This window comes from Ranitomeya variabilis, chromosome 6 (assembly GCF_051348905.1).
Source record: "Ranitomeya variabilis isolate aRanVar5 chromosome 6, aRanVar5.hap1, whole genome shotgun sequence".
Taxonomy (NCBI): domain Eukaryota; kingdom Metazoa; phylum Chordata; class Amphibia; order Anura; family Dendrobatidae; genus Ranitomeya; species Ranitomeya variabilis.
Window position 1 is genome coordinate 3462993 of NC_135237.1, and position 25406 is coordinate 3488398.

At 44.3% G+C, this 25406-nt stretch overlaps 1 protein-coding gene across 5 annotated transcripts in view; it reads right to left on the reverse strand.

Annotated features, from left to right (window-relative positions):
• Positions 1 to 25406, reverse strand: part of SLC4A2 (solute carrier family 4 member 2) — a 334039-nt gene that overhangs the window by 10874 nt on the left and 297759 nt on the right. For all 5 annotated transcript variants that reach the window (XM_077267743.1, XM_077267745.1, XM_077267742.1 and 2 more), the window contains 7 exons: positions 17968 to 18162; positions 17618 to 17839; positions 12215 to 12304; positions 10358 to 10524; positions 9998 to 10251; positions 7015 to 7184; positions 6503 to 6676 (listed from right to left, as the gene is read on the reverse strand). In XM_077267743.1, coding sequence (XP_077123858.1) covers positions 6503 to 6676; positions 7015 to 7184; positions 9998 to 10251; positions 10358 to 10524; positions 12215 to 12304; positions 17618 to 17839; positions 17968 to 18162 — 1272 coding nt within the window. The remainder of the gene's footprint in view (positions 1 to 6502; positions 6677 to 7014; positions 7185 to 9997; positions 10252 to 10357; positions 10525 to 12214; positions 12305 to 17617; positions 17840 to 17967; positions 18163 to 25406) is intronic.

The following is a 25406-nucleotide window of genomic DNA, read 5'->3' on the forward strand; positions in this document are numbered from 1 at the left end:
ATTGTGCATGGCAAATGATGCTGGGAGGTCCAAACGAAATGACACAGGGTTAAGGATTTCCAAAATCTTATAAGGACCGATGAAACGAGGTTTAAACTTAGGAGAAGAAACCTTCATAGGAACATAACGAGAAGACAACCACACCAAATCCCCCACACGAAGTCGGGGACCCACACAGCGACGGCGGTTAGCAAAGCGCTGAGCCTTCTCTTGTGACAACGTCAAATTGTCCACCACGTGGTTCCAAATCTGCTGCAACCTATCCACCACAGAATCCACCCCAGGACAGTCAGAAGACTCAACCTGACCTGAGGAAAAACGAGGATGAAAACCAGAATTGCAAAAAAAAGGCAAAAACAAAGTAGCAGAACTAGCCCGATTATTGAGGGCGAACTCAGCCAATGGCAAAAAGGTCACCCAGTCATCCTGATCAGCAGAAACAAAACATCTCAGATAAGTCTCCAAGGTCTGATTAGTACGTTCGGTTTGGCCATTTGTCTGAGGATGGAAGGCCGATGAAAAAGATAATTCAATGCCCATCTTAGCACAAAAGGACCGCCAAAATCTGGACACAAACTGGGATCCTCTATCAGACACAATATTCTCAGGAATACCATGCAAACGAACCACATTCTGAAAAAACAGTGGAACCAAATCGGAGGAGGAAGGCAGCTTTGGCAAGGGCACCAAATGGACCATTTCAGAAAAACGATCACAAACCACCCAGATAACAGACATCTTCTGAGAGACTGGAAGATCCGAAATAAAATCCATGGAAATATGCGTCCAGGGCCTCTTCGGGACAGGCAAAGGCAAAAGCAAACCACTGGCACGAGAACAGCAAGGCTTGGCCCGAGCACAAATCCCACAGGACTGCACAAAGGAACGCACATCCAGGGACAAGGAAGGCCACCAAAAGGACCTAGCCACCAAATCCCTGGTACCAAAAATCCCAGGGTGACCTGCCAACACCGAAGAATGAACCTCAGAAATGATTCTACTGGTCCATCTATCCGGGACAAACAGTCTCTCCGGTGGACAACGATCAGGTCTATTGGCCTGAAATTCCTGCAGTACCCGTCGTAAATCAGGGGAGATGGCAGACAAAATCACCCCTTCTCTGAGGACACCAGCCGGTTCAGAAACTCCCGGAGAGTCAGGCACAAAGCTTCTAGAAAGAGCATCAGCCTTCACGTTCTTCGAACCCGGAAGGTATGAAACCACGAAATTGAAACGGGAGAAAAACAGCGACCATCGAGCCTGTCTAGGATTTAGCCGTTTAGCAGACTCGAGATAAGTTAAATTCTTGTGATCAGTCAAGACCACCACACGATGTTTGGCTCCCTCAAGCCAATGTCGCCACTCCTCAAATGCCCACTTCATTGCCAACAACTCCTTGATATAACTCCGCATAGCGGCATGTTCTGGTACAAATTAAAAAGTCGTCCCTTAGGGAACTTACTACCAGGAATCAAATTTATGGCGCAATCACAATCCCTATGAGGAGGTAGGGCACTGGACTTGGGCTCATCAAATACATCCTGGTAGTCCGACAAAAATTCAGGGACTTCAGAAGGAGTAGAAGAAGCAATTGACACCAAAGGAGCATCGCCATGAATCCCCTGGCAACCCCAACTTGACACAGACATTGCTTTACAATCCAGGACTGGATTATGAGCCTGCAGCCATGGCAGACCCAACACGACAACATCATGCAAATTATGTAACACAAGAAAGCGAATCACCTCCTGAGGTGCAGGAGTCATGCACATAGTCATTTGAGCCCAGTACTGAGGTTTATTCTTGGCCAATGGCGTGGCATCAATTTCCTTTAGTGGAATAGGGAATTGCAAAGGCTCCAAGACAAAACCACAGCGCCTGGCAAAAGACAAATCCATCAAATTGAGGGCGGCACCTGAATCCACAAAAGCCATAACTGAGTAGGATGACAGAGAGCAAATTAAAGTAACAGACAAAATGAATTTAGGTTGTACAGTACCAATGGTGACAGAGCTAGCGACGTTTTTTGTGCGCTTAGAACAATCTGAGATAACATGAGCAGAATCATCACAGTAAAAGCACAACCCATTCTGACGTCTGTGATTTTGCCGTTCAATTCTGGTCAGAATCCTGTCACATTGCATAGACTCAGGCTTCTGCTCAGAAAATACCGCCAGATGGTGCACTGGTTTGCGCTCCCGCAAACGCCGATCAATCTGAATGGCCAAAGACATTGACTCACTCAGACCCGCAGGCGTGGGGAACCCCACCATAACATCCTTAATGGCTTCAGAAAGACCCTTTCTGAAAATTGCTGCCAGGGCACACTCATTCCATTGAGTGAGCACAGACCATTTCCTAAACTTCTGACAGTAAACCTCTGCTTCATCCTGACCCTGGGAGAGAGCCAGCAAAACCTTTTCTGCTTGGTCTACCAGATTAGGTTCCCCATAAAGCACTCCAAGCGCCAGAAAAAACGCATCCACATTTTGCAATGCAGGATCTCCTGGCGCCAGAAAGAATGCCCAGTCCTGGGGGTCATTACGCAACAAAGAAATAACAATTTTAACTTGCTGAACCGGATCACCAGAGGAACGAGGTCTCAGAGAAATTAAAAATAATTGCAAATTATTTAAGTTCAAAAACCTAGATCTGTCTCCGGAGAACAACTCAGGAATAGGTATCTTAGGCTCTGACATAGGACTGCGAACTACATAATCCTGAATGCCTTGTACTCTAGCAGTGAGATGATCCACACTAGAAGACAGACTCTGAAGGTCCATAGCTGCAGCTGAATTCTGAACCACCCAGAGATTAAGGGGAGGAGAGAGGCAAGACACACTGCAGAAAAAAAAAATTAACTCAGGATTTCTCTTATCCCTCTTTTGCGATGCATTAACTCTTTACGGGCCTGCTGTACTGTTATGATCCGGTGGTAGGATCACCAAACTGACCTGATAGGTAAACCAGAAAATTAGGACGAGCTCTGGGGATGTGGAAACTATACTGACTGCAACACTGAACCTATCCAATACACACTAAAGGCAGCCGTGGAGCGTAACCTAGACGCCTCGTCACAGCCTGAGGAACTAACTACCCCTAGAGAGAAAGCCAAGCCTCACTTGCCTCAGAGAAATGACCCCAAAGTTTAGACAGCCCCCACAAATAATAACGGTGAGTTAAGGGGAAAATACAAACGTAGTAATGAAAAACAGGTTTAAGCAAATGAGGCCCGCTAATGCTAAATAGACAGAAGATAGTTTTTGTACTGACCGCACAGATCCCTGCTATCAAAAACTATCCACGCAGAAAATACAAGAACCCCCACACCGACTCACGATGTGAGGGGCGCACTCTGCACCCCAGAACTTCCAGCAAGCAAAAAATCACATATAAGCAAGCTGGACTGAACTCATCCTATAATGAAACATATTTTCAAGAGAAAAATGAGCAAACATGAACTAGCAAGACTTAGCTTCTCCGGATGGAGACAGGTCACAAGGAAGTCCAGAGAGATCAGAACCAGTACTGAATACAACGACAGCAGGCAACAAACAAAGGTGCAGGTGGAGTTAAACAGGAACCAGCAAAGCAGGAAATGAGGCAGCTGAGCCCCTCTTCAGACCCGCAGTATCGCTAAAGGCCACCAGAGGGAGCCCAGACGGAATTCACAACACTTTATACTGGGATATTACACTTCACCTGTTACCTCACCTGTATTATACTGTAAACAGGCATATTACACCTCACCTGTTATCTCACCTGTATTATACTTTATACTGGGATATTACACCTCACCTGTTATCTCACCTGTATTATACTGTATACTGGGATATTACACCTCACCTGTTATCTCACCTGTATTATACTGTATACTGGGATATTACACCTCACCTGTTATCTCACCTGTATTATACTGTATACTGGGATATTACTCCTCACCTGTTATCTCACCTGTATTATACTTTATACTGTGATATTACACCTCACCTGTTATCTCACCTGTATTATTGTATACTGGGATATTACACCTCACCTGTTATCTCACCTGTATTATACTGTATACTGGGTTATTACACCTCACCTGTTATCTCACCTGGATTATACTGTATACTGGGATATTACACCTCACCTGTTATCTCACCTGTATTATACTGTATACTGGGATATTACACCTCACCTGTTCTCACCTGTATTATACTGTATACTGGGATATTACACCTCACCTGTTATCTCACCTGTATTATACCGAGATATTACACCTCAGCTGTATTATACTGTATACTGGCATATTACACCTCACCTGTTATCTCACCTGTATTACACTGTATACTGGGATATTACACCTCACCTGTTATCTCACCTGTATTATACTGTATACTGGGATATTACACCTCACCTGTTATCTCACCTGTATTATACTGTATACTGGGATATTACACCTCATCTGTTATCTCACCTGTATTATACTGTATACTGGGATATTACACCTCACCTGTTATCTCACCTGTATTATACTGTATACTGGGTTATTACACCTCACCTGTTATCTCACCTGTATTATTGTATACTGGGATATTACACCTCACCTGTTATCTCACCTGGATTATACTGTATACTGGGATATTACACCTCACCTGTTATCTCACCTGTACTATACTGTATACTGGGATATTACACCTCACCTGTTATCTCACCTGTATTATACCGAGATATTACACCTCAGCTGTATTATACTGTATACTGGCATATTACACCTCACCTGTTATCTCACCTGTATTATACTGTATACTGGGATATTACACCTCACCTGTTATCTCACCTGTATTATACTGTATACTGGGATATTACACCTCACCTGTTATCTCACCTGTATTATACTGTATACTGGGATATTACACCTCACCTGTTATCTCACCTGTATTATACCGAGATATTACACCTCAGCTGTATTATACTGTATACTGGCATATTACACCTCACCTGTTATCTCACCTGTATTACACTGTATACTGGGATATTACACCTCACCTGTTATCTCACCTGTATTATACTGTATACTGGGATATTACACCTCACCTGTTAGCTCACCTGTATTATACTGTATACTGGGATATTACACCTCACCTGTTATCTCACCTGTATTATACTTTATACTGGCATATTACACCTCACCTGTTATCTCACCTGTATTATACTGTATACTGGGATATTACACCTCACCTGTTATCTCACCTGTATTATACTGTATACTGGGATATTGCACCTCACCTGTTATCTCACCTGTATTATACTGTATACTGGGATATTACACATCACCTGTTATCTCACCTGTATTATACTGTATACTGGGATATTACACCTCACCTGTTATCTCATCTGTATTATTCTGTATACTGGGATATTACACCTCACCTGTTATCTCACCTGTATTATACTGTATACTGGGATATTACACCTCACCTGTTATCTCACCTGTATTATTGTATACTGGGATATTACACCTCACCTGTTATCTCACCTGTATTATACTGTATACTGGGATATTACACCTCACCTGTATTATACTGTATACTGGGATATTACACCTCACCTGTTATCTCACCTGTATTACACTGTATACTGGGATATTACACCTCACCTGTTATCTCACCTGTATTATACTGTATACTGGGATATTACACCTCACCTGTTATCTCACATGTATTATACTGTATACTGGGATATTACACCGCACCTGATATATCACCTGTATTATACTGTATATAGGGATATTGCACCTCACCTGTTATCTCTCCTATATTATACTGTATACTGGGATAATACACCTCACCTGTTATCTCACCTGTATTATACTGTATACTGGGATATTACACCTCACCTGTTATCTCTCCTGTATTATACTGTATACTGGGATATTGCACCTCACCTGTTATCTCACCTGTATTATACTGTATATAGGGATATTACACCTCACCTGTTATCTCACCTGTATTATACTGTATACTGGGATATTACACCACACCTGTTATCTCACCTGTATTATACTTTATACTGGCATATTACACCTCACCTGTTATCTCACCTGTATTATACTGTATACTGGGATATTACACCTCACCTGTTATCTCACCTGTATTATACTGTATACTGGGATATTACACCTCACCTGTTATCTCACCTGTATTATACTGTATACTGGGATATTACACCTCACCTGTTATCTCACCTGGATTATACTGTATACTGGGATATTACACCTCACCTGTTATCTCACCTGTATTATACTGTATACTGGGATATTACACCTCACCTGTTATCTCACCTGGATTATACTGTATACTGGGATATTACACCTCACCTGTTATCTCACCTGTATTATACTGTATACTGGGATATTACACCTCACCTGTTATCTCACCTTTCACCGAGATTGATATTGCATATAGCAGTTTGTTATACACAGTTACAACATTGTCATGTCTAGATTTCTGTTACTTACGCATTTTAGCTCTCGATCAGTGAAGATTTTTCTCAGTAAGAAGATTCGTAGTGGAACAGTGAGAATGAGGATGAAGGGGAAAGCGAGAGAAGCTGCAGTGGACATAACAGCCCACAAGACGGCCAGACACACCAGTTGCAGAGCTGTGAATAGGTGCATCCTGAGGGAGCGGACCTGAGAATGAGACACTCCAGTTATAATTTGTGTACAGTGTGGTTGTCCCAAATTGCTGCTGACCTTACATCCAACCTGCACCAAGTCTCCCAGTATGGCTGCTATACCACGCAAAGATATGATCACAGGAATGTCTGTAGGTACTCCTTACACAACAATGGTTGGGTTATATTGATGTTCATATGATACTAGCAGGTCCAGATTAATACAATCTGAAAAGTTTCTTTTAACACTCCTTCCTGGCTATGGCTTTACTGCCGTTGACCTTGATAGGGCAACTGACTGTATGATCAGAATCTGTTCCATCACAAACACCTAGGACTGCTGAGAAGACCTACCTTCTTGGCATAAATCACATCAGGGTGATGCTTTGGGGGTTTCAGTAAGAGTTGGAAGCGCTCGTAGAATTGGATACCGTTCAGTGAGGTGACCCCCATGTACAAGAATATCCCAAACAGAACCGCCAATGGGATCTTTCGAAGAAGATCTCCAATTACAATGGAAAGGCCTAGGGAGGAAGAGACTGAGGTCATTATGGACGGTATACCCTGAGCAGAGACGGATCCGTGGTGAGAGAATTAATGTGAAGTAGCAGAGCTGCCCTTTGTTGTCATCCTACAGTGGAACATCTGATGTTTGGTCATTCCGCTGAGCTACATCTAGTACCGGGTCATCCTACTGAGGCACATCTGACAACAGATCATATCAAAGCAAAAGAGGGGAGAAGCCAGCGCTGCTTGAGGTCAGAACGCAATACATAAAGTGCACATATTCATTTCTAACTGTATATCAAAATGAGACATTTAGCAAACAATTGATGAATTCTTTGAGCCACCCCGCCACGCCAAGGCATTCTCATAATGGGGCAGTCCTACTCTACGTTTTTTGTATTCGCTGTGCCATAAAGGCCTCCTAAATCTATTAAAAGCAAGACCACATTAAATGCAAACTGTACCTGAAGCGTTTCTGTGTGCGTGACACAAGTGGGGTAGCCGACCCTGGGAGCTCTGAAGTAACAGCTGCCATTATCCCGGCGTGTCAGAGGAAGTGCGAGACTCTAATGTGCACCATCTTGGGTACTGTGCGGAGACTGTTCAGCTATGTGCACACGTTGCGGATTAGACTGCAATTTTCTGTGCAGACTCTGCATTTCTTGGCAGAAAACGCAGGTCAGAATCCGCATTTTTTCCGTTTTTTGTGCAGTTTTTGGCGGATTTGCTGTGGATTTTGAGTGGATTTCTTCCTTTTTGGAATGGGTGCAGAAACACAGCAGATCTGCAAAAAGAATTGACATGGTCCTTTTTTCAATCTGCTGCGTTTTCCGTGCAGATTTTTCTGCATCATTAGCAGAACATTTTTTTTAGTGCCATTGATTTACATTGTACTGTAAATCACTTGCAGATCTTCAGCATTTCTCCTCGAAAAAAACCCGAAATCTGCAACGTGTGCACATACCCTTCTACTTGTTATCTGTCTGTTTTTTGGTTCAATAAAGCATTGCCACACAGTTTTACCCTCACCCTGTGTTGTCTGAGTAGCGTTACACCCACTATAAAGGAAAAGTGAGCATTTGTAGGGATGTTCCCTGGTCTATGCAGTTCAGAGCTAGCTCATGTCTTCACATCAGGTCATCCTACTAAGGTACATCTGATATCCGGTCATCCCGCTGAGCTAAATCTATCACTGGGTCATCCTACAGAGGTATATATACCAGGAGTTGTAGCCGAGCTTCATCTACTACAGGGTCATCCTACTGAGGAACATCTGATACCAGGTCATCCTGATCTAACTGGTACTGGATCATCCTGCCAATTAATATCTGTTATTGGATTGTCTTTTCTGTTTACAGTGCCTTGCAAAAATATTCAGCCCTCTGGGACTTTTCCACCTCTTCCCACATATCATGCTTCAAACATAAAGATACCAAATATCAATTTTTGGTAGGGAATCAACAAGTGGAACACGATTGTGAGGACGGCCGGGTCTTGGTAGATTTGCAGTGGTATGATACTCCTTCCATTTCAATATGATCGCTTGCACAGTGCTCCTTGGGATGTTTAAAGTTTTGGAAATCATTTTGTATCAATATCCGGCTTTAAACTTCTCCACAACAGTATCACGGACCTGCCTGTTGTGTTCCTTGGTCTTCATGATGCTCTCTGTGCTTCACACAGAACCCTGAGACTATCACAGAGCAGGTGCATTTATACGGAGACTTGATTACACACAGGTGGATTATATTTATCATCATTAGGCATTTAGGACAACATTGGATCATTCAGAGATCCACAATGAACTTCTGGAGTGAAAGTAAAGGGGCCGAATAATATTGCACGCTGTAAAATCTTATAATAATAATATATTGTCACTTACATATTGATATATACAGGTTTCAATTAATGAACCAGGGCCTAGGGAGAGTGTATGATTCCGTATAGATTCTGAGGATCTTGGCTTGAGCATCTGTTCTCTGCATGTCAAAAGCTAGAGGTTACTTGTCAAGTCAAGCTATAATTGGACGACTAAGGTTACTTGTAGCTGGTAAACAAAATATATTTAGGCAATATGGAATGAGGTAATGCACAGAATCATTAGGCATATTCTGGAAGCTACTTTTATGGTACGAGCTATGAACATAGAAGTAGATCACCTTATGGGGATAGAAGGTAGGAGAAAATAGTAACCAATGTAAGTCTATGGGTCGAAATGGTATATAAACCATCTGTTCTGAGTATGGTAGAGTTCTTATACCTTGAGACTCTCCACATGGACGACCACATCATACCACAAGACCATATGTAAGATCAATGCTTGCTTCCATTTTTAAACTAATACTTAATTTTGTGTGCAATGAACTTATAATTTACTTTTTCTTCATTTTTGTAATCACTTTTTGAATGGACATTAAATAAGTTTTGTTTTATCCACACAATTCTATTTTGCTTTTCTTCTCAATCCTCACTGAGGTATTTTTTCTAACACACACCCCACTTTTCAGTTTTCGAATTTCCATAAAAATTTAAAACCACCAATAAATTTTGTTCAACTTCACAATTGTGTTCCACTTGTTGTGGATTCTTCACCAAAAATTTACATTTGGTATCTTTATGTTTGAAGCATGATATGTGGGAAAAGGTTGAAAAGTCCCAGGGGACCGAATACTTTCGCAAGGCACTGTATATGTGGTATCAGGTCATCCCAATGACCTATATCTGATACCGAGTCATCCTACACAATGTGAGATACAGAAGTGTCCTTGAGATACATACAGACATGAACCAAGTAAAGGCTCTGGTGGGCGACTGTACACTATCTTCTCACCTACTAGGATGGCCACCAACAATCCTGTGACTCGCTGCTCTTTTACTTCTTGAATTTTTGGTTTATCCCCAGGGGCAACAGCCTTACTCATAACAGTTAATGCATTTGCATGCGTGACTGAGCGAACAGTTGTAGCCGCCATCCATGGCAACCCAAAGAGTGCACATATTCCACCCATTGCCACGATGAGAAGTAGGTCAAAATGAAAGCCTGAGCCCTTCACCAACATCCGCTCCTTCTTACTTATAATAAGCCTGCAAAGAAATAACGATCGAGTCAGAGATCAGTTTCACATTTACTGGTAAATAGAGTAGTGTATTTGATTATAGGAAGTATGGAAGAACAAAAGCTAGGACTCACGTAGTGATCTGAGTTTCCATGAAGATCAGAATATAGACGAGAACAGCTGGAAGGACACTAGCAAACATCATCCAAACAGGGAAAGGCTCCACCGATCCCAGAGGATTCATCACCCAGCCCCTCTTCTCTGGGGATGTCACTTTGAAGCCATTGGGAACGCTCAATTTCTGTAAATACAACATGAGAATTGTCAACCCTGGTGGTCCCCTGGGATGGCTGGAAGGATGACTACAGTACTTGTCTCCAGTTTCTTCATGTGGATGGATTTACACTGTGGGCAGAATTATTAGGCAAGTTGTATTTTAGAGGATTATTTTTATCATTGATCAACAACTATGTTCTCAATCAACCCAAAAGACTCATAAATATCAAAGCTTAATATTTTTGGAAGTTGGAGTGGGGTTTTTTAGATTTGTCTATCTTAGGAGGATATCTGTTTGTGCAGGTAACTATTACTGTGCAGAATTATTAGGCAACTTAATAAAAACCAAATATATTCCCATCTCACTTGTTTATATTCACCAGGTAAACCAATATCACTGCACAAAATTTAGAAATAAACATTTCTGACATGCAAAAACAAAAAAAAATTAGTGACCAATTTAGCCACCTTTCTTTACAGTATGATGACACTCAGCAGCCTCCATCCATAGATTCTGTCAGTTGCTTGATCTGTTTACGACCAACATTGCGTGCAGCAGCCACCACAACCTCCCAGACACTGTTCCAAGAGGTGGACTTTTCCCTCCCTGTAGATCTCACATTTTATGAAGGACCACAGGTTCTCTATTGGGTTCAGATCAGGTGAACAAGGGGGCCATGTCATTATTTTTTCTTCTTTGAGACCTTTCCTGGCCAGCCACGCTGTGGAGTAGCTGGAGGCATATGATGGAACATTGTCCTGCATGAAAATCATGGTTTTCTTGAACGATACCGACTTCTTCCTGTACCACTGCTTGAAGAAGTTGTCTTCCAGAAACTGGCAGTAGGTCTGGGAGTTGAGATTCACTCTATCCTCAACTCGAAAAGGTCCCACAAGTTCATCTTTGATGATCCCAGCCCATACCAGTCCCCCACCTCCACTTTGTTGGCGTCGGAGTGGAGCTCTCTGCCCTTTACTGATCCAGCCTCTGGCCCATCCATCTGGCCCATCAAGAGTCACTCTCATTTCATCAGTCCATAAAACCTTTGAAAAGTCAGTCTTAAGATATTTCTTGGCCCAGTCTTGACGTTTTGTCTTATGTTTCTTGTTCACAGGTGGTCGTTTTTCAGCTTTCCTTACCTTGGCCATGTCCCTGAGTATCGCACACCTTGTGCTTTTTGTTACTTCAGTAACGTTGCAGCTCTGAAATATGACAAAACAGGTGGCAAATGGCATCTTGGCAGCTTCCCGCTTGATTTTCCTCAATTCATGGGCAGTTATTTTGCACCTTTTTTGCCCAACACACTTCTTGCGACCCTGTTGGCTATTTGCCATGAAACGCTTGATTGTTCGGTGATCGCGCTTCTAAAGTTTGGCAATTTCAACACTGCTGCTTCCCTCTGCAAGACATCTCACAATGTTGGACTTTTCAGAGCCGTCAAATCTCTCTTCTGAACCATTTTGCCAAAGGAAAGGAAGTTGCCTAATAATTAAGCACACCTTATATAGGGTTTTGATGTCATTAGACAACACCCCTCCTCATTACAGAGATGCACATCACCTGATTTACTTAATTGGTAGTTGGCTCTCGAGCCTGAACAGCTTGGAGTAGGACAACATGGATAAAAAGGATCATGTAATCAAAATACAACTTGCCTAATAATTCTGCACACAGTGTATGGTTAGTATAAAGAACATTAACAAGAGTCACTAACCTGAGTATAAGTGTCAGTTATACTGAAGTCAATCAAGACCATGATGAGGATAGCAATGGGAACGCCAAAATCTCCGATGACACGACGCACCTGAAACCCCATATCAGAGATAATATAAGAATAATTTATAGTAGTGGACAAAAGTTTTAAAACTGACAAGTTTTAAAAAAGCGAAAAACACTGAATCCACAAAATGTTAGTCAGATGTTTCTATGGTTTGAAGTACAATAGTTTTGGATTTTGTTTTTAGACCTTTATTGACAAATCCATGAAGTTTCTTAAAGCCTCAGTATTCCCAGCGATGTCCCTTATTCTCCAGACTTCTGCTCTTCACCCAGGTAGCTGGATATCGGCTTCTAGGCAGATCCTGACTGTTGGCCGCCCCATTCTTGTATCATCAGATCATCAGAGTTATCACAATTTCATTTTTTTTTTGCAGGTTCTCAGTGGGATGAGATCTTGGAAAATGATGGAGAGAAGTTGTTCTTGGAGGAGGTTTAGATCCATTTTTTGAAATGGCATTAGGTATAACTGTGAGTGAGCCCCTTCCATGGATGAGATGCCCCACACATTGTGAGTAAGCCCCCTCCATGGATGAAAAGTGAAGCCACACCACATGAGTGGTGTTGGGGGGCTTTACTGTTGGCAGACACAGGACTCATGGCTGTACCACCTTCTCTTCACTGCACAATTATTCTTCCAGATATCCCAGTCTGAAGTGGCTTCATCAGAGAAAATAACTTCCCTCATCCTCTGTAGTCCAATCCTTGCAGTTACTTTTTCTGATGAAGCACCTTCATACTGTAGTAGCGTCAGCAAGATTGATAGTCTCCAGAAAAGGTGACGCTGCCATGAGTTTTGTCTCTGCTGGCAGTAAAGCATCCTGAGACCACTCATGTGCGGGGGCTCTTCATCTATGGAGGGGGTCTCTGACCATGTGCTGGTGCTTCTCATCCATGTAAAGGACTCACTGATAATGTGCGGGGGCTTCTCACCCATGGAGGGGCTCACTCGCAGTGAATCGGGGATTCTTACCAATGGAGGGGATCAGTCACAATGTGTGGCGGTTTCTCATCCATGGAGAGGGGTCACTCACAATGTGCGGCGCTTGTCATTCATGGAGGGACTCAGTGGCGTATCTAGGGGGGGGGCGCTGCCGGCAGGGGGTCGCAGTAGGGCCGCCTAAAGCGGCGGTCCGCAGTGTCTCCCCCGGCAGCTGCATTATGCCACCCCCCGCACTGGGAGTCAGCTGTTCTTTGTGCCAACTGTCAAGCTGACAGCCGGCACAGGGAAGCTGTGGCGCGTCGGCTCCCAGTGTTCAATTGTACTGGATCTGAGATGTGAGTACAATTGAATCTGACTGCCGGGACAGAGCGACGCCAGCAGCGTGATCAGGTCATGTGATCACGCTGCTGACGTCACTCACCTGCGCGGCAGAGGCAGATCGGTGGTAAGTGCTCCAGTGGAGCTGAAGACACCGAAGGTGCAGGGGGGGATTTACTGTGAGTGGGGATGGTGGGATTTATTATTGGACGGGGAATATTTAATATGAGTGGAGATGGGGGTATTTATTGTGGGGAGAATTGGAGTGGAGATGAGGGATTGAATGTGTGTGGGGGGAGATTTCTCATGGGGATGGGGGATTTAATGTGTGGGGGAGATTTGAGGACACAATAAAGAGCAAAGGGGGAGATGGGGGCATGTATGGGGGATGGGTGCAGACAGTTTGGGGAGCAAACGGGGGAATGTATGCAGACACAGTATGGGTAGCGATGTGAAAAACGTATGTGGACAGAGTACAGGGAGTGAGGGTGTTGGGATGTGTGCATGCGTAGCATGGAGGGACAGTGTAAGGGCACAGCCAGGAGGGGACAGTATACCAAGGAGGGGGGAGTGTGATGAGAGAGTACAGTATAAATATGGAGTATAAATACTGGGCCCTATAGGGTGGACACAGTATGAGAGGACAGTGTGAGGAGGGGGCCGGTATGGAAAGGAGAGGTCAGTGTGAAGAGCATGTACCATAAGAGGGACAGTGTGGGGGGTCATATTTTATGCAGACAATAATCATGGGATCTGGACAAGATGAAGAAAAGGAGAACGGCTCCAGAGACGTCATCTATAAGGTACCTGGATGTAAATGTTATTTATGTTACTAACTCTCATGTTTTTATTTATATTAGGAGCATTAAAGGGAATGTCCAGGTTTGTGATGGGTCTGCAGTCATTCTTTGTGACTGCAGACTTCTGAATTCTCACACTGCGCACTGCACACTGTCAGGATTCTCTCGTGCTGGTGATTTACATACATGCGGTCACGTGCTGACTAGACATGTGTGGCCTCCGTCAATGAAAATGAACTGAGCGAGGCCCGGCACGTCTAGTCGGAATGTGGTCAGAAGTATATAAATCACAAACTTATGCTGACATGACTGTCCACCGGCCAGGGAGAATCCTAAAAGTGTGCAGTGCATTAGTTGTGATAATTCAGAAGCTGCGATGTCAGGACTCAGCTCTGCAGGTTCCAGTAGTCGTCACATGGACACTTCACCCATGTGATTTTCATACTTGTGGTCCTGTGACACTGAGCTTCTCTTCTGCTTCTCTCAGTTTTTCACTGAACATTGAGAGCCTTAGGCTGCCGTCACACTAGCAGTGTTTGGTCAGTATGTTACATCAGTATTTCTAAGCCAAAACCAGGAGTGGGTGATAACTGCAGAAGTGGTGCAGATGTTTCTATTATACTTTTCCTCTATTTGTTCCACTCCTGGTTTTGGCTTACAAATACTGATGTAAAATACTGACCAAATACTGCTAGTGTGACGGCAGCCTTAGGGAGAGGAGCTCGTCGGTACATGACTAAGTGTGCAAATCGCATATGTTCTAGGGGGCGCCAAGCTGAATTCTTGCCCCGGGTGCCAGAAACCCTAGATACACCTCTGGAGGGACTCACTGACAGTGTGCAGGGGCGTCTCATCTATGGAGGGGGTCACTCACAATGTGCAGGGGCTTCTCATCCATGGAGGAGCTCACTCACAATGTATCGGGGCTTCTTACCAATGGAGGGGATCAGTCACAATGTGTGATATTTTCTCATCCATGGAGAGGGATCACTCACAATGTGCGGAGCTTGTCATTCATGGAGGGACTCAGTGACAATGTGCAGGGGCTTCTCATCTATGGTGGGGTCACTCACAATGTGCGGGTGCTTCACATCCATGGAGGGTGTGAAGACACGGGGATGAGCGGGTGCTCTAGTCCACTGACTCGAGGCTGCATGGACCAGGGATCATCCCACTGAACGCCTGCTCTCTCTCCCTGAGCGCATATAGGGGGGTCTTATTCTCAGATTAAGTGCAGCTTTTTAACAGGGAGCTGCTCACCTGATGGTGTAAGGCAAAAAGCATGTGTGTATCGCCTGCTGCAGATCCACCGGCCGCCCACGAGACCTTCTCAGAGACGTTGTGCAGGATAATTTGCGGATTAAGTCCGCGCTGCCACAATAATACAGATTCAAATGTAATGAAAAGACATCTTTGTGGTATTTTCCTGATGAAGAGGTCAGATAGACCTTGAAACGCGTTGAATAAACCACCAGAGCTTTTCATTACATTTGAATCTGTATTATTGTGGCAGCGCGGACCTAATCCACAAACTATCCTGCACAACGTCTCTCTCCCTGTGGGCAGAACACTACTCAGACAACACAGGGTGAGGTTAGAACAGTGTGGCAACAACGCAACAACAAACAACGTATAGAACAGTCCCAACAAATACCCAAGAGGGTGCACATTACAGTCTCGCCCTTCCGCTGGCTCAACGGGATTAGAGCAGCTGCACCTTTGGAGCTTCCAGGGCCGACTACCCCCAGCAGTGGCACCTCGCTTTTGTCGGGCATCCACTGAGAGGAGGTAACGACAAGCTTAGGGAGCTGTGATGTAGAAATACTTGGCACTCATACACGTGTGTTGAAGAACTTATTTATTTGAGTGAAGACATTCCAAAAATAAATGAGACGTTTCGGTCATTACCTGACCTTCATCAGTCATCTGGAAAGACGAGATCTGTGTGGCAGCGTGGTGTGTGGGAGTCTGCAGTGTCCACTGCTAAGGCAGGAAACGCTTCCCACTCATATTTCTGGGGCCATTTTCTCCATAAGTTGCTCACAGGGGCTTCTTGTGCATGAAGGGGGCTCACTCACAATGTGCGGGGGCTTCTCATCCATGTAGGGGATTACTCACAATGTTTGGGCGTTACTCATCCATGGAGGAGATTCACTCACAATGTGCGGGGGTTCTCAACCATGGAGGGGTCTCACTTACAATGTGCGAGGGCTTCTTATCCATGGAGGAGGCTCACTCACAACATTCGGGGGCTTCTCATCCATGTAGGGGATTACAATGTTTGGGCGTTACTCATCCATGGAGGAGATTCACTCACAATGTGCGGGGGTTCTCAACCATGGAGGGGTCTCACAATGTGCAAGGGCTTCTTATCCATGGAGGAGGCTCACTCACAACATTTGGGGACTTCTCGTCCATGGAAGTGGCTCTTTCACTATGTGTGATGGCTTCTCACCCATGGAGGGGGATCACTTACAATATGTGGGGGGCTTCTTATCCATAGAGGGGACATACTCAGAGTTTGGTGACTTCCTATCCAAGGAATAGGCTCTCTCACAATGTGTGGGGGAGGAGCTCACTCACAATTATATCTAAGAACACAGTTATGAGTTAACCTTTTCCAAGAACAGCTTCTCCCATTAACCTGGACAATATGGTGATGATGCTTTTTCCAGGCAAAAGTGAGAATTAATTGGTCATGGGAACAAATCAGTGACACTTTGTGTTCACGGCTGGAAACTCTCCAGATCTGAATCCCCTTGAGAACCTGTGGTCAATCCTCAAACCGTGACAAAACCCAGAAATTGTGATAACTTCAACCTCGGATGAGACAAGGACGGGCGGCCATCAGTCAGGATCTGCCCTGAAGCCGATATCCAGCTGCTAAGGAAAGGGCAGAAGTCTGGGAATAATAAGGGGCAGCGCTGGAAATATTGAGACATCACAGGAACTTCATGGATTTGTCAGGAACAGTGTAAAAACGTATAAAATGCTGATAATTGTCAGTCAGTAACCATAGAAACGTACAACTAAAAGAGTGAAGACACTAAAGCAGGAAAGTGTGAAAATCAAAATCTGTCAGTCTCAGAACTTCTGTCCGCGACTGTATAAAACCAGTGTGAAGCGATGACAGACATGGGTCAAAGAGTACTGGCCCTGACTTTCTCTCACACACAAGACTGCATTAAGTAATGTGGTCCTGTAAGATACGGCTTGTAAAAAAGGTGTTCTTTAACTGAGGTTGTAACGGGACTTTGAAAGTAAAGAAGCGCCTGCTCACCCTTCCAGGAAAGAAGTTGCTGTTCTTAAGTTTCCTTAGGAAGAACGCAATGAAGAAGGTTCCCGCCATCAGTACCAGAGAGAGCAGGGCCGTGTTTGGTTGTCCTGTAATTTGTGTGGGCACCATGGTTTCTGTCTGGTTAAGTTGCCGGTGATCAGTAACATTGATAAGAGCAGAGTCAGTCACATTCTTGCAGTTAGTGAGCGGATGTTCTTGAAAAACCTAGATCAAAGTTGCAGAAAGGTTACAATCCTGAAAGATGGTGGGTCCAGGTTCATAGGTTCTGAGGAGGACAATGATGGTGGAAGGCAGACACTCACTAACATGGGGTCTGCGATGGCAAATCTCACCTTGAACAACTTGTAGAATGTCTCATAGATGAAGATGAGGGAGATCAGGATGGAGAAGATTTCCTGTGTGAAGCGGGAGACAAATCGAACTAAGAAGCTTCCTTCACAGGCTACAGTGGCCACGACTATCACAATTAGCCAAGCACCAATCCACACACGGCCAACCAGGTATTCCAGACCATTTGCGGAGCAAAACTGCACAAGAAAAAGTTATATTCTTAAGTCCATGTTCAAGTGTAAAGAAACTTCTCCTAGTCCACTACAAATATTCGGCTATGCGTTTCCCAAATGGAGAGCCAGTCCTGTGTCTACTGCCTGAGAGTTTCTTTTAAAGAGCAGTGTAGACCATTACTCCAGAGCTCAAAATGAAAGATTATAGAAGGGGTGGCACTAACACAAGGGGTGGGTGCTAAGTATTGGCTGCGTCCTACGTCAACAAAGCCAGTGCTAGGTATAGGGGCAGCGCCAGCACAAAGCGCGAGTGCCATCTTTCAAACCGAGTAGATGAAGTCAACCAGCACTTAACAAAGTGGTTGGAAAAAGCAAAGGAAACAGGCTCCATCTTTGAATCTTTAAATCAGAACTGAGGCAGCCAGTACTTAGCAGATGGACCGGCAAGGGAGTAGGTTCCATCCTTGAATCAGAGCAGATGCAGCCAGCGCTTAGCATAGGGAGCAGTCCATCTTGGACTCTGAGGTCTGGCACAGCTCTCTTAGCACAACTACCCACAGACAGTTCTCCTAGAACTACTACCCAGGAACAACGATCTTAGCCCTACTATCCAAAACCAGCTCTCTTGGACCTACAAGCCAAGGACAAGCCTGCTTAGCCCCACTATCCAGGGACAGCACTCTTAGCTCTACTACCCAGGGACAGGGATCTTAGCCCCACTACCTAGGAATAGTGATCTTATCCCTACTACCCAGGAATAGTGATCTTATCCCTACTACCCAGGAATAGTGATCTTAGCCCTACTACCTAGGAATAGTGATCTTATCCCTACTACCCAGGAATAGTGATCTTAGCCCTGCTACCCAGGAATAGTGATCTTAGCCCTGCTACCCAGGAAAAGTGATCTTAGCCCTGCTACCCAGGAACAGTGATCTTAGCCCTGCTATCCAGGAACAGTGATCTTAGCCCTGGTACCCAGGAATAGTGATCTTAGCCCTGCTACCCAGGAATAGTGATCTTAGCCCTGCTACCCAGGAATAGTGATCTTAGCCCTGCTACCCAGGAATAGTGATCTTAGCCCCGCTACCCAGGAATAGATCTTAGCCCCACTACCCAGGAATAGTGATCTTAGCCCCACTACCCAGGAACAGTGATCTTAGCCCTACTACCCAGGAACAGCTATATTAATCCTATTACACAGGAACAGTGCTCTTAGCTCTACTAGACGGACAGATTTTTTAGTTGTACTACCCAGGGACAGCTATCTTAGCCCTACAAGCCAAGGACAACACTCTTAGCCTAACTACCCAGGGAAACATCTTTTAGCCCAACTGTCCAGGGACAGCGCTATTAGCTCTCTTACCCAAGGACAGCGCTGTAGCGCTACTACACAGGGACAGTGCTCTTTTCAGTATGACCAAAGGACAGCACTCATAACCCTACTACCCAGGAATGGCTCTTAGCTCAACTACTCACAGACAGTTCTCCAAGATCTACCCGGGAACAGTGTTCTTAGCCACACTACCCAGGGACAGCTCTCCTAGACCCACTACCCAAGAATAGCTCTCCTAGGCTAGGTTCACACTAGCGTTTCAGTCCGCAGCATGGTGCTGCGGACTTAGTTCCTTAAGCTCCATCTACTTCTGCATGCGTCCTGCGTACATATCTTTAACATTGTGTATGCAGGGACATTTTATGCGGATGCTCGGGATGAGTCATGATGGCTCCCATGATGTTAGATTTATTTCTACTTATAATAACAGATGGGATACTACTAGAAATATTCTAAATACACATTGGTCTATTCTTAAAACTGAGCCTGCTTTGGGTAAGTTGTTACCTGATAAGCCATTACTAACGGCAAGAAGAAGTTGTAATCTGAAAGACCTTTTGGTCAAGAGCCATTACATTGCTCAAGCCTCTCCCTTTTTCCACGGGTTGGCCTCAACAAGGATGTTTCCCTTGTGGCTCTTGTTTAGCCTGTCATAACATTGAGTGCATCGCCACTTTCTGTTCATCAGATGGGAAATGGACATTTCAGATTAGGGAATATACACTCACCGGCCACTTTATTAGGTACACCATGCTAGTAACGGGTTGGACCCCCTTTTGCCTTCAGAACTGCCTCAATTCTTCGTGGCATAGATTCAACAAGGTGCTGGAAGCATTCCTCAGAGATTTTGGTCCATATTGACATGATGGCATCACACAGTTGCCGCAGATTTGTCGGCTGCACATCCCAAAGATGCTCCATACAAGGCAGGATGGATCCATGCTTTCATGTTGTTTACGCCAAATTCTGACCCTACCATCCGAATGTCGCAGCAGAAATCGAGACTCATCAGACCAAGCAACGTTTTTCCAATCTTCTACTGTCCAATTTCGATGAGCTTGTACAAATTGTAGCCTCAGTTTCCTGTTCTTAGCTGAAAGGAGTGGTACCCGGTGTGGTCTTCTGCTGCTGTAGCCCATCTGCCTCAAAGTTCGACGCACTGTGCGTTCAGAGATGCTCTTAGGCCTACCTTGGTTGTAACGGGTGGCGATTTGAGTCACTGTTGCCTTTCTATCAGCTCGAACCAGTCTGCCCATTCTCCTCTGACCTCTGGCATCAACAAGGCATTTCCGCCCACAGAACTGCCGCTCACTGGATTTTTTTTCTTTTTCGGACCATTCTCTGTAAACCCTAGAGATGGTTGTGCGTGAAAATCCCAGTAGATCAGCAGTTTCTGAAATACTCAGACCAGCCCTTCTGGCACCAACAACCATGCCACGTTCAAAGGCACTCAAATCACCTTTCTTCCCCAGACTGATGCTCGGTTTGAACTGCAGGAGATTGTCTTGACCATGTCTACATGCCTAAATGCACTGAGTTGCCGCCATGTGATTGGCTGATTAGAAATTAAGTGTTAACAAGAAGTTGGACAGGTGTACCTAATAAAGTGGCCGGTGAGTGTATATCTTGTATCAGTGATTTTGTTGTCTACTATGCCACATGTCCCTGTGGCCCTATATATGTAGACCTTACGTCCTGGGAACTACGAGTTAGAATGAGGGAGCCTGTCAGGGACATTAGGGCAGCCATGACCGCTGAGGACATAGCGTCACTGAAAACGATCCCTCGTCATTTCAAATGGAGACATGCTTGCAACCCTGACAAACTTAGGGTGTGGGGTATTGATCATGTCCAAGGTGGGATCAGGGGTAGTGATTTTAAGCGCAGGCTGTCTGAGCTTGAATGTAGATGATAGTGAAATTAGGTACAATGACGCCTCATGGTCTTAATGAAAAACTAAGTTTTTCGTCTTTTTTATAGTGTGTCCGTACTCTTCAATTTTCTGGTCTTAATCAACACTCTTGGAGTCTAAATTTGATTTTAATTGTGTTTTTGTGTTTTTTTTAGTTTCTAATAACGGAGGATGACTCTTGTTTGGATGTTCTGCCTGTCTCCCAAACGTGCTGTCTCCCGGTCATGCACTACATGATTTTCTACACTGCCAGCTTGAATACGTCTTTTACAATATTATATATTTATTGTTTGTCCGGCGTGCTTCATGTTTTTGTTTCAATTGGACATATATTTTTTTGTTCTATTTGTTATTTTTGTGCCATTTTTGATATTTTATTTTTCTTTATTTTTCTTTGTTTATCTCTTTATATGCCCATCATTTTTGACTATTGATATGTGTTGATTTATATCTTCACATATGTATACATATAAATTGACATTTTGAAACACTTGGTAATGGATATGGGTGTGGGGGGGGGTATATATACAGTATTTTGCTTGCAATATATGGCAGTTGAGCTTTTTTTTTGCTTTTTCCCAGTTTTCCTTTTTCTTTCTTTTTTCCTTATTTGTTTTTTGCCCTTATTTGTGCCCATAATCAACATGGCCTTTATTATGCCCTTAAGCAATGATGATATTTATGTCTTTTTTTTTTCTTCATACACAATTAGGCAATTTCATCTGGTAAATGACATATACATATGTACCGCGAGTTGCGCGTGCCGTCGGTTTTTCCTAGTTGCCTCCGCCCCGATGGTGTCCTCACAGCAGCAATGCGTGTCATTGACGTCACTGGAACATTTGTTCCTAACATGCATCACACCCGGAATGCCAGAAGTGACGGACCTGAGCCGGAAGTTCCGCCACCATGCGCTGATTACTCACGGGAAGCTCTTCTTCTCTTCCAACATCTGATTGGTGAGACTACTACACTGGGGGATATTTAAAGTCTCCATTTAGCACAGAAACACAGCCCCCGGAGTAAGCGATAGCGAAACGTGCGTCGGGGCCTCGGCGTGACGCACAGGCATCTGCACATGGGTAAGAGGATTTGATGTTATTTCATGTCAGCACTGACTGGCTTTTATACACAGCCTTCTTTGGATACACATTATTGTGGGTTCTTTGGTGTGATGAGCAACTTTGGACATTCATTGTTGTTTTGCACAGAGCCAAGTTCATGTTAACAAGTTATCCTGTGGGGCTTATTTTCCTCCTATCGATGCGTCTAAGATCAGGGTACTAGACACGTTTGTCATGTCACTACACTATTGTTCCCATACATAATCATCTTATGCCTGTATGGTCACATCATGGTTACATTGTTATCCTTTGGTTTTTAATAGACTTTACTTCACTATATGTGTGGTGTAGCTTGTATGCACAATTATAAAACTTCCTTTGCCTGAGTTATTTAATAAATTTAATAAAGGGTTAAGACTGAATTTTTTGTGATTGCGATCTTAGCCCTACTACCCAGAAACAGCGCTCTTAGCCCTACTACACAAGAACAGATCTCTTAGCTCTACTACCCTGTAACAGCGCTCTCAGCTCTACTACACAAGAACAGATCTTAGCTCTACTACCCAGTAACAGCGCTTTTAGCTCTACTACCCAGTATCAGATCTCTTAGCGCTACTACCCAGTAACAGCACTCTTACCTCTATTACACAAGAACAGATCTCTTACCGCTACTACCCAGTAACAGCGCTCTTAGCTCTACTACACAAGAACAGATCTCTTAGCTCTACTACCCAGTAACAGCGCTCTTGCTCTACTACACAAGAACAGATCTCTTAGCTCTACTACCCAGTAACAGCGCTCTCAGCTCTACTACCCAGTAACAGGCTCTCAGCTCTACTACCCAGTATCAGATCTCTTAGCGCTACTACCCAGTAACAGCACTCTTACCTCTATTACACAAGAACAGATCTCTTACCGCTACTACCCAGTAACAGCGCTCTTAGCTCTACTACACAAGAACAGATCTCTTAGCTCTACTACCCAGTAACAGCGCTCTTGCTCTACTACACAAGAACAGATCTCTTAGCTCTACTACCCAGTAACAGCGCTCTCAGCTCTACTACCCAGTAACAGGCTCTCAGCTCTACTACCCAGTAACAGCGCTCTTAGCTCTACTACACAAGAACAGATCTCTTAGCTCTACTACCCAGTAACAGCGCTCTTGCTCTACTACACAAGAACAGATCTCTTAGCTCTACTACCCAGTAACAGCGCTCTCAGCTCTACTACCCAGTAACAGGCTCTCAGCTCTACTACCCAGTAACAGCGCCCTCAGATCTACTACCCAGTAAGGCTGGTTTCACATTTGCGGTTGTGTCCGCAGCGTTTGTACCGCATATATCCGCATGCGTTGTGTATTCCTATATTTAACATTAGGGACGCATGCGTTTTTGTTTGATCGCGTTTTGCAGCGTTTAACGACCCATGCGTCGTTTTGTCGTTTGCGGCTTGGCGCGGAAATGCAACATGTAGTCATATTTAGAGGCGTCAATTTGCCGCCTGGAAACACATGCTGTCGATTGCGCAAGGATTGCGACAAAAAAACGCATTGCTGTCTATATGAACGCATGCGTTCACAAGCACATGCGTTTGGTTGCGTTCGTGAACGCATGCGTTTCAATAGAGAAACACATGTCTAGACACTGATAAGCCACCCCCCACATACAAGGTGATAAAGGGAGGGAGTGGACATTTGCAGGTCACTACTCAGCAGACACTGAAGCAGACAAGACACAGGCTACATCTTGGAGGAAAACAAGACCCTGAACAATGTGAGAATATCCTAGCCAATGCCTCTATTTTCTTTTTCTACATGTCCTAATTTATGCCATTTCTTTCTTTCTACATGCATCAGAATGTCTTCTTCGGATTCTTCTCATGAGGAGTTTCTTCCTGGGCCGTGTGAAGTCGAGCATGTCAGTGAGGTGAGTACTTGTCTCATCAGATTGGTAAGTATTCACTTTCACATCAACACATGTGACAATTTGATTTTTTCTTTTTTTTAGAGCTCTTCTTCTCCTGCGGCAGAGACAGGGCAGGAGCAGCGGAGTCAAGGTCCGGTGGAAAGACGGCAGCGGGTACGTATACAAGGCTGACTGTTATCTTGAATCTTCCTTTCTTTCGTATTTCTTAACCTTTTTCTTCTGGAATCCTTTTGTATGTTGACTTTCCTATTCATGCCATTTCTCAGCATCTTTTTTCTTTCTTTTCCTTATGTTAATTGAGCAAACTTTAATGACTTTATTTAATTTTTAGGTTTCACAACGGGAGCATGATCTAATTGAGAATGACCTCCCCATCTCCCTGGTCCAGGAGCGAGTCCCGTTGTGGGACACCCGGGATCCACTGCACTCAAACAACGTCACGATCCGGTGCTTATAGAATGAGGTGGCCAAAGAGATGTGGGATGGCTGGGACAACGCCCCGACATGGGTCCGAAATGCATTTGGTAAGTATTGCACTGCAGTGTGAAGCAGCAGAGACCTTGGCCGTGCTCACTTGACTGTGTGTGATGAAAGAAACTCTCAGGAGTTTCTGTCATCACACACAGTTGTGTGAGCACGGCCAAAAGTCCTTTTTCTGACCACAATTTTTTATTTTTTTTTTAACAGTGGCCAAAGTCAAAACACGATGAAGGACCGCTTCAACAAGGACCTGCGTCAAGAGAGCCGCGTTCCCAGTGGTTCAGGAGCAAGGATCAGAAGATACAAATACCATCGAGCATTTTTAAGACAAGTCCTTGCCCAGAGAACGTAAGTATTTATCACGTGCATTAGGTTGTATTGTATTGCCATAATCTGTATTTTTATATTCCACAGGATTTTGCGTCTGGTTAATTTTTGGTATTAATTTTCTTTTTCCTTTTTTCACAGCACATACAGCACTACTGTTGGCCCAGGTTCTGGAGCGGTCCTTCATCCGACAGCCACGGACCCGTCCCAGCCATCAAGCAGCGCTG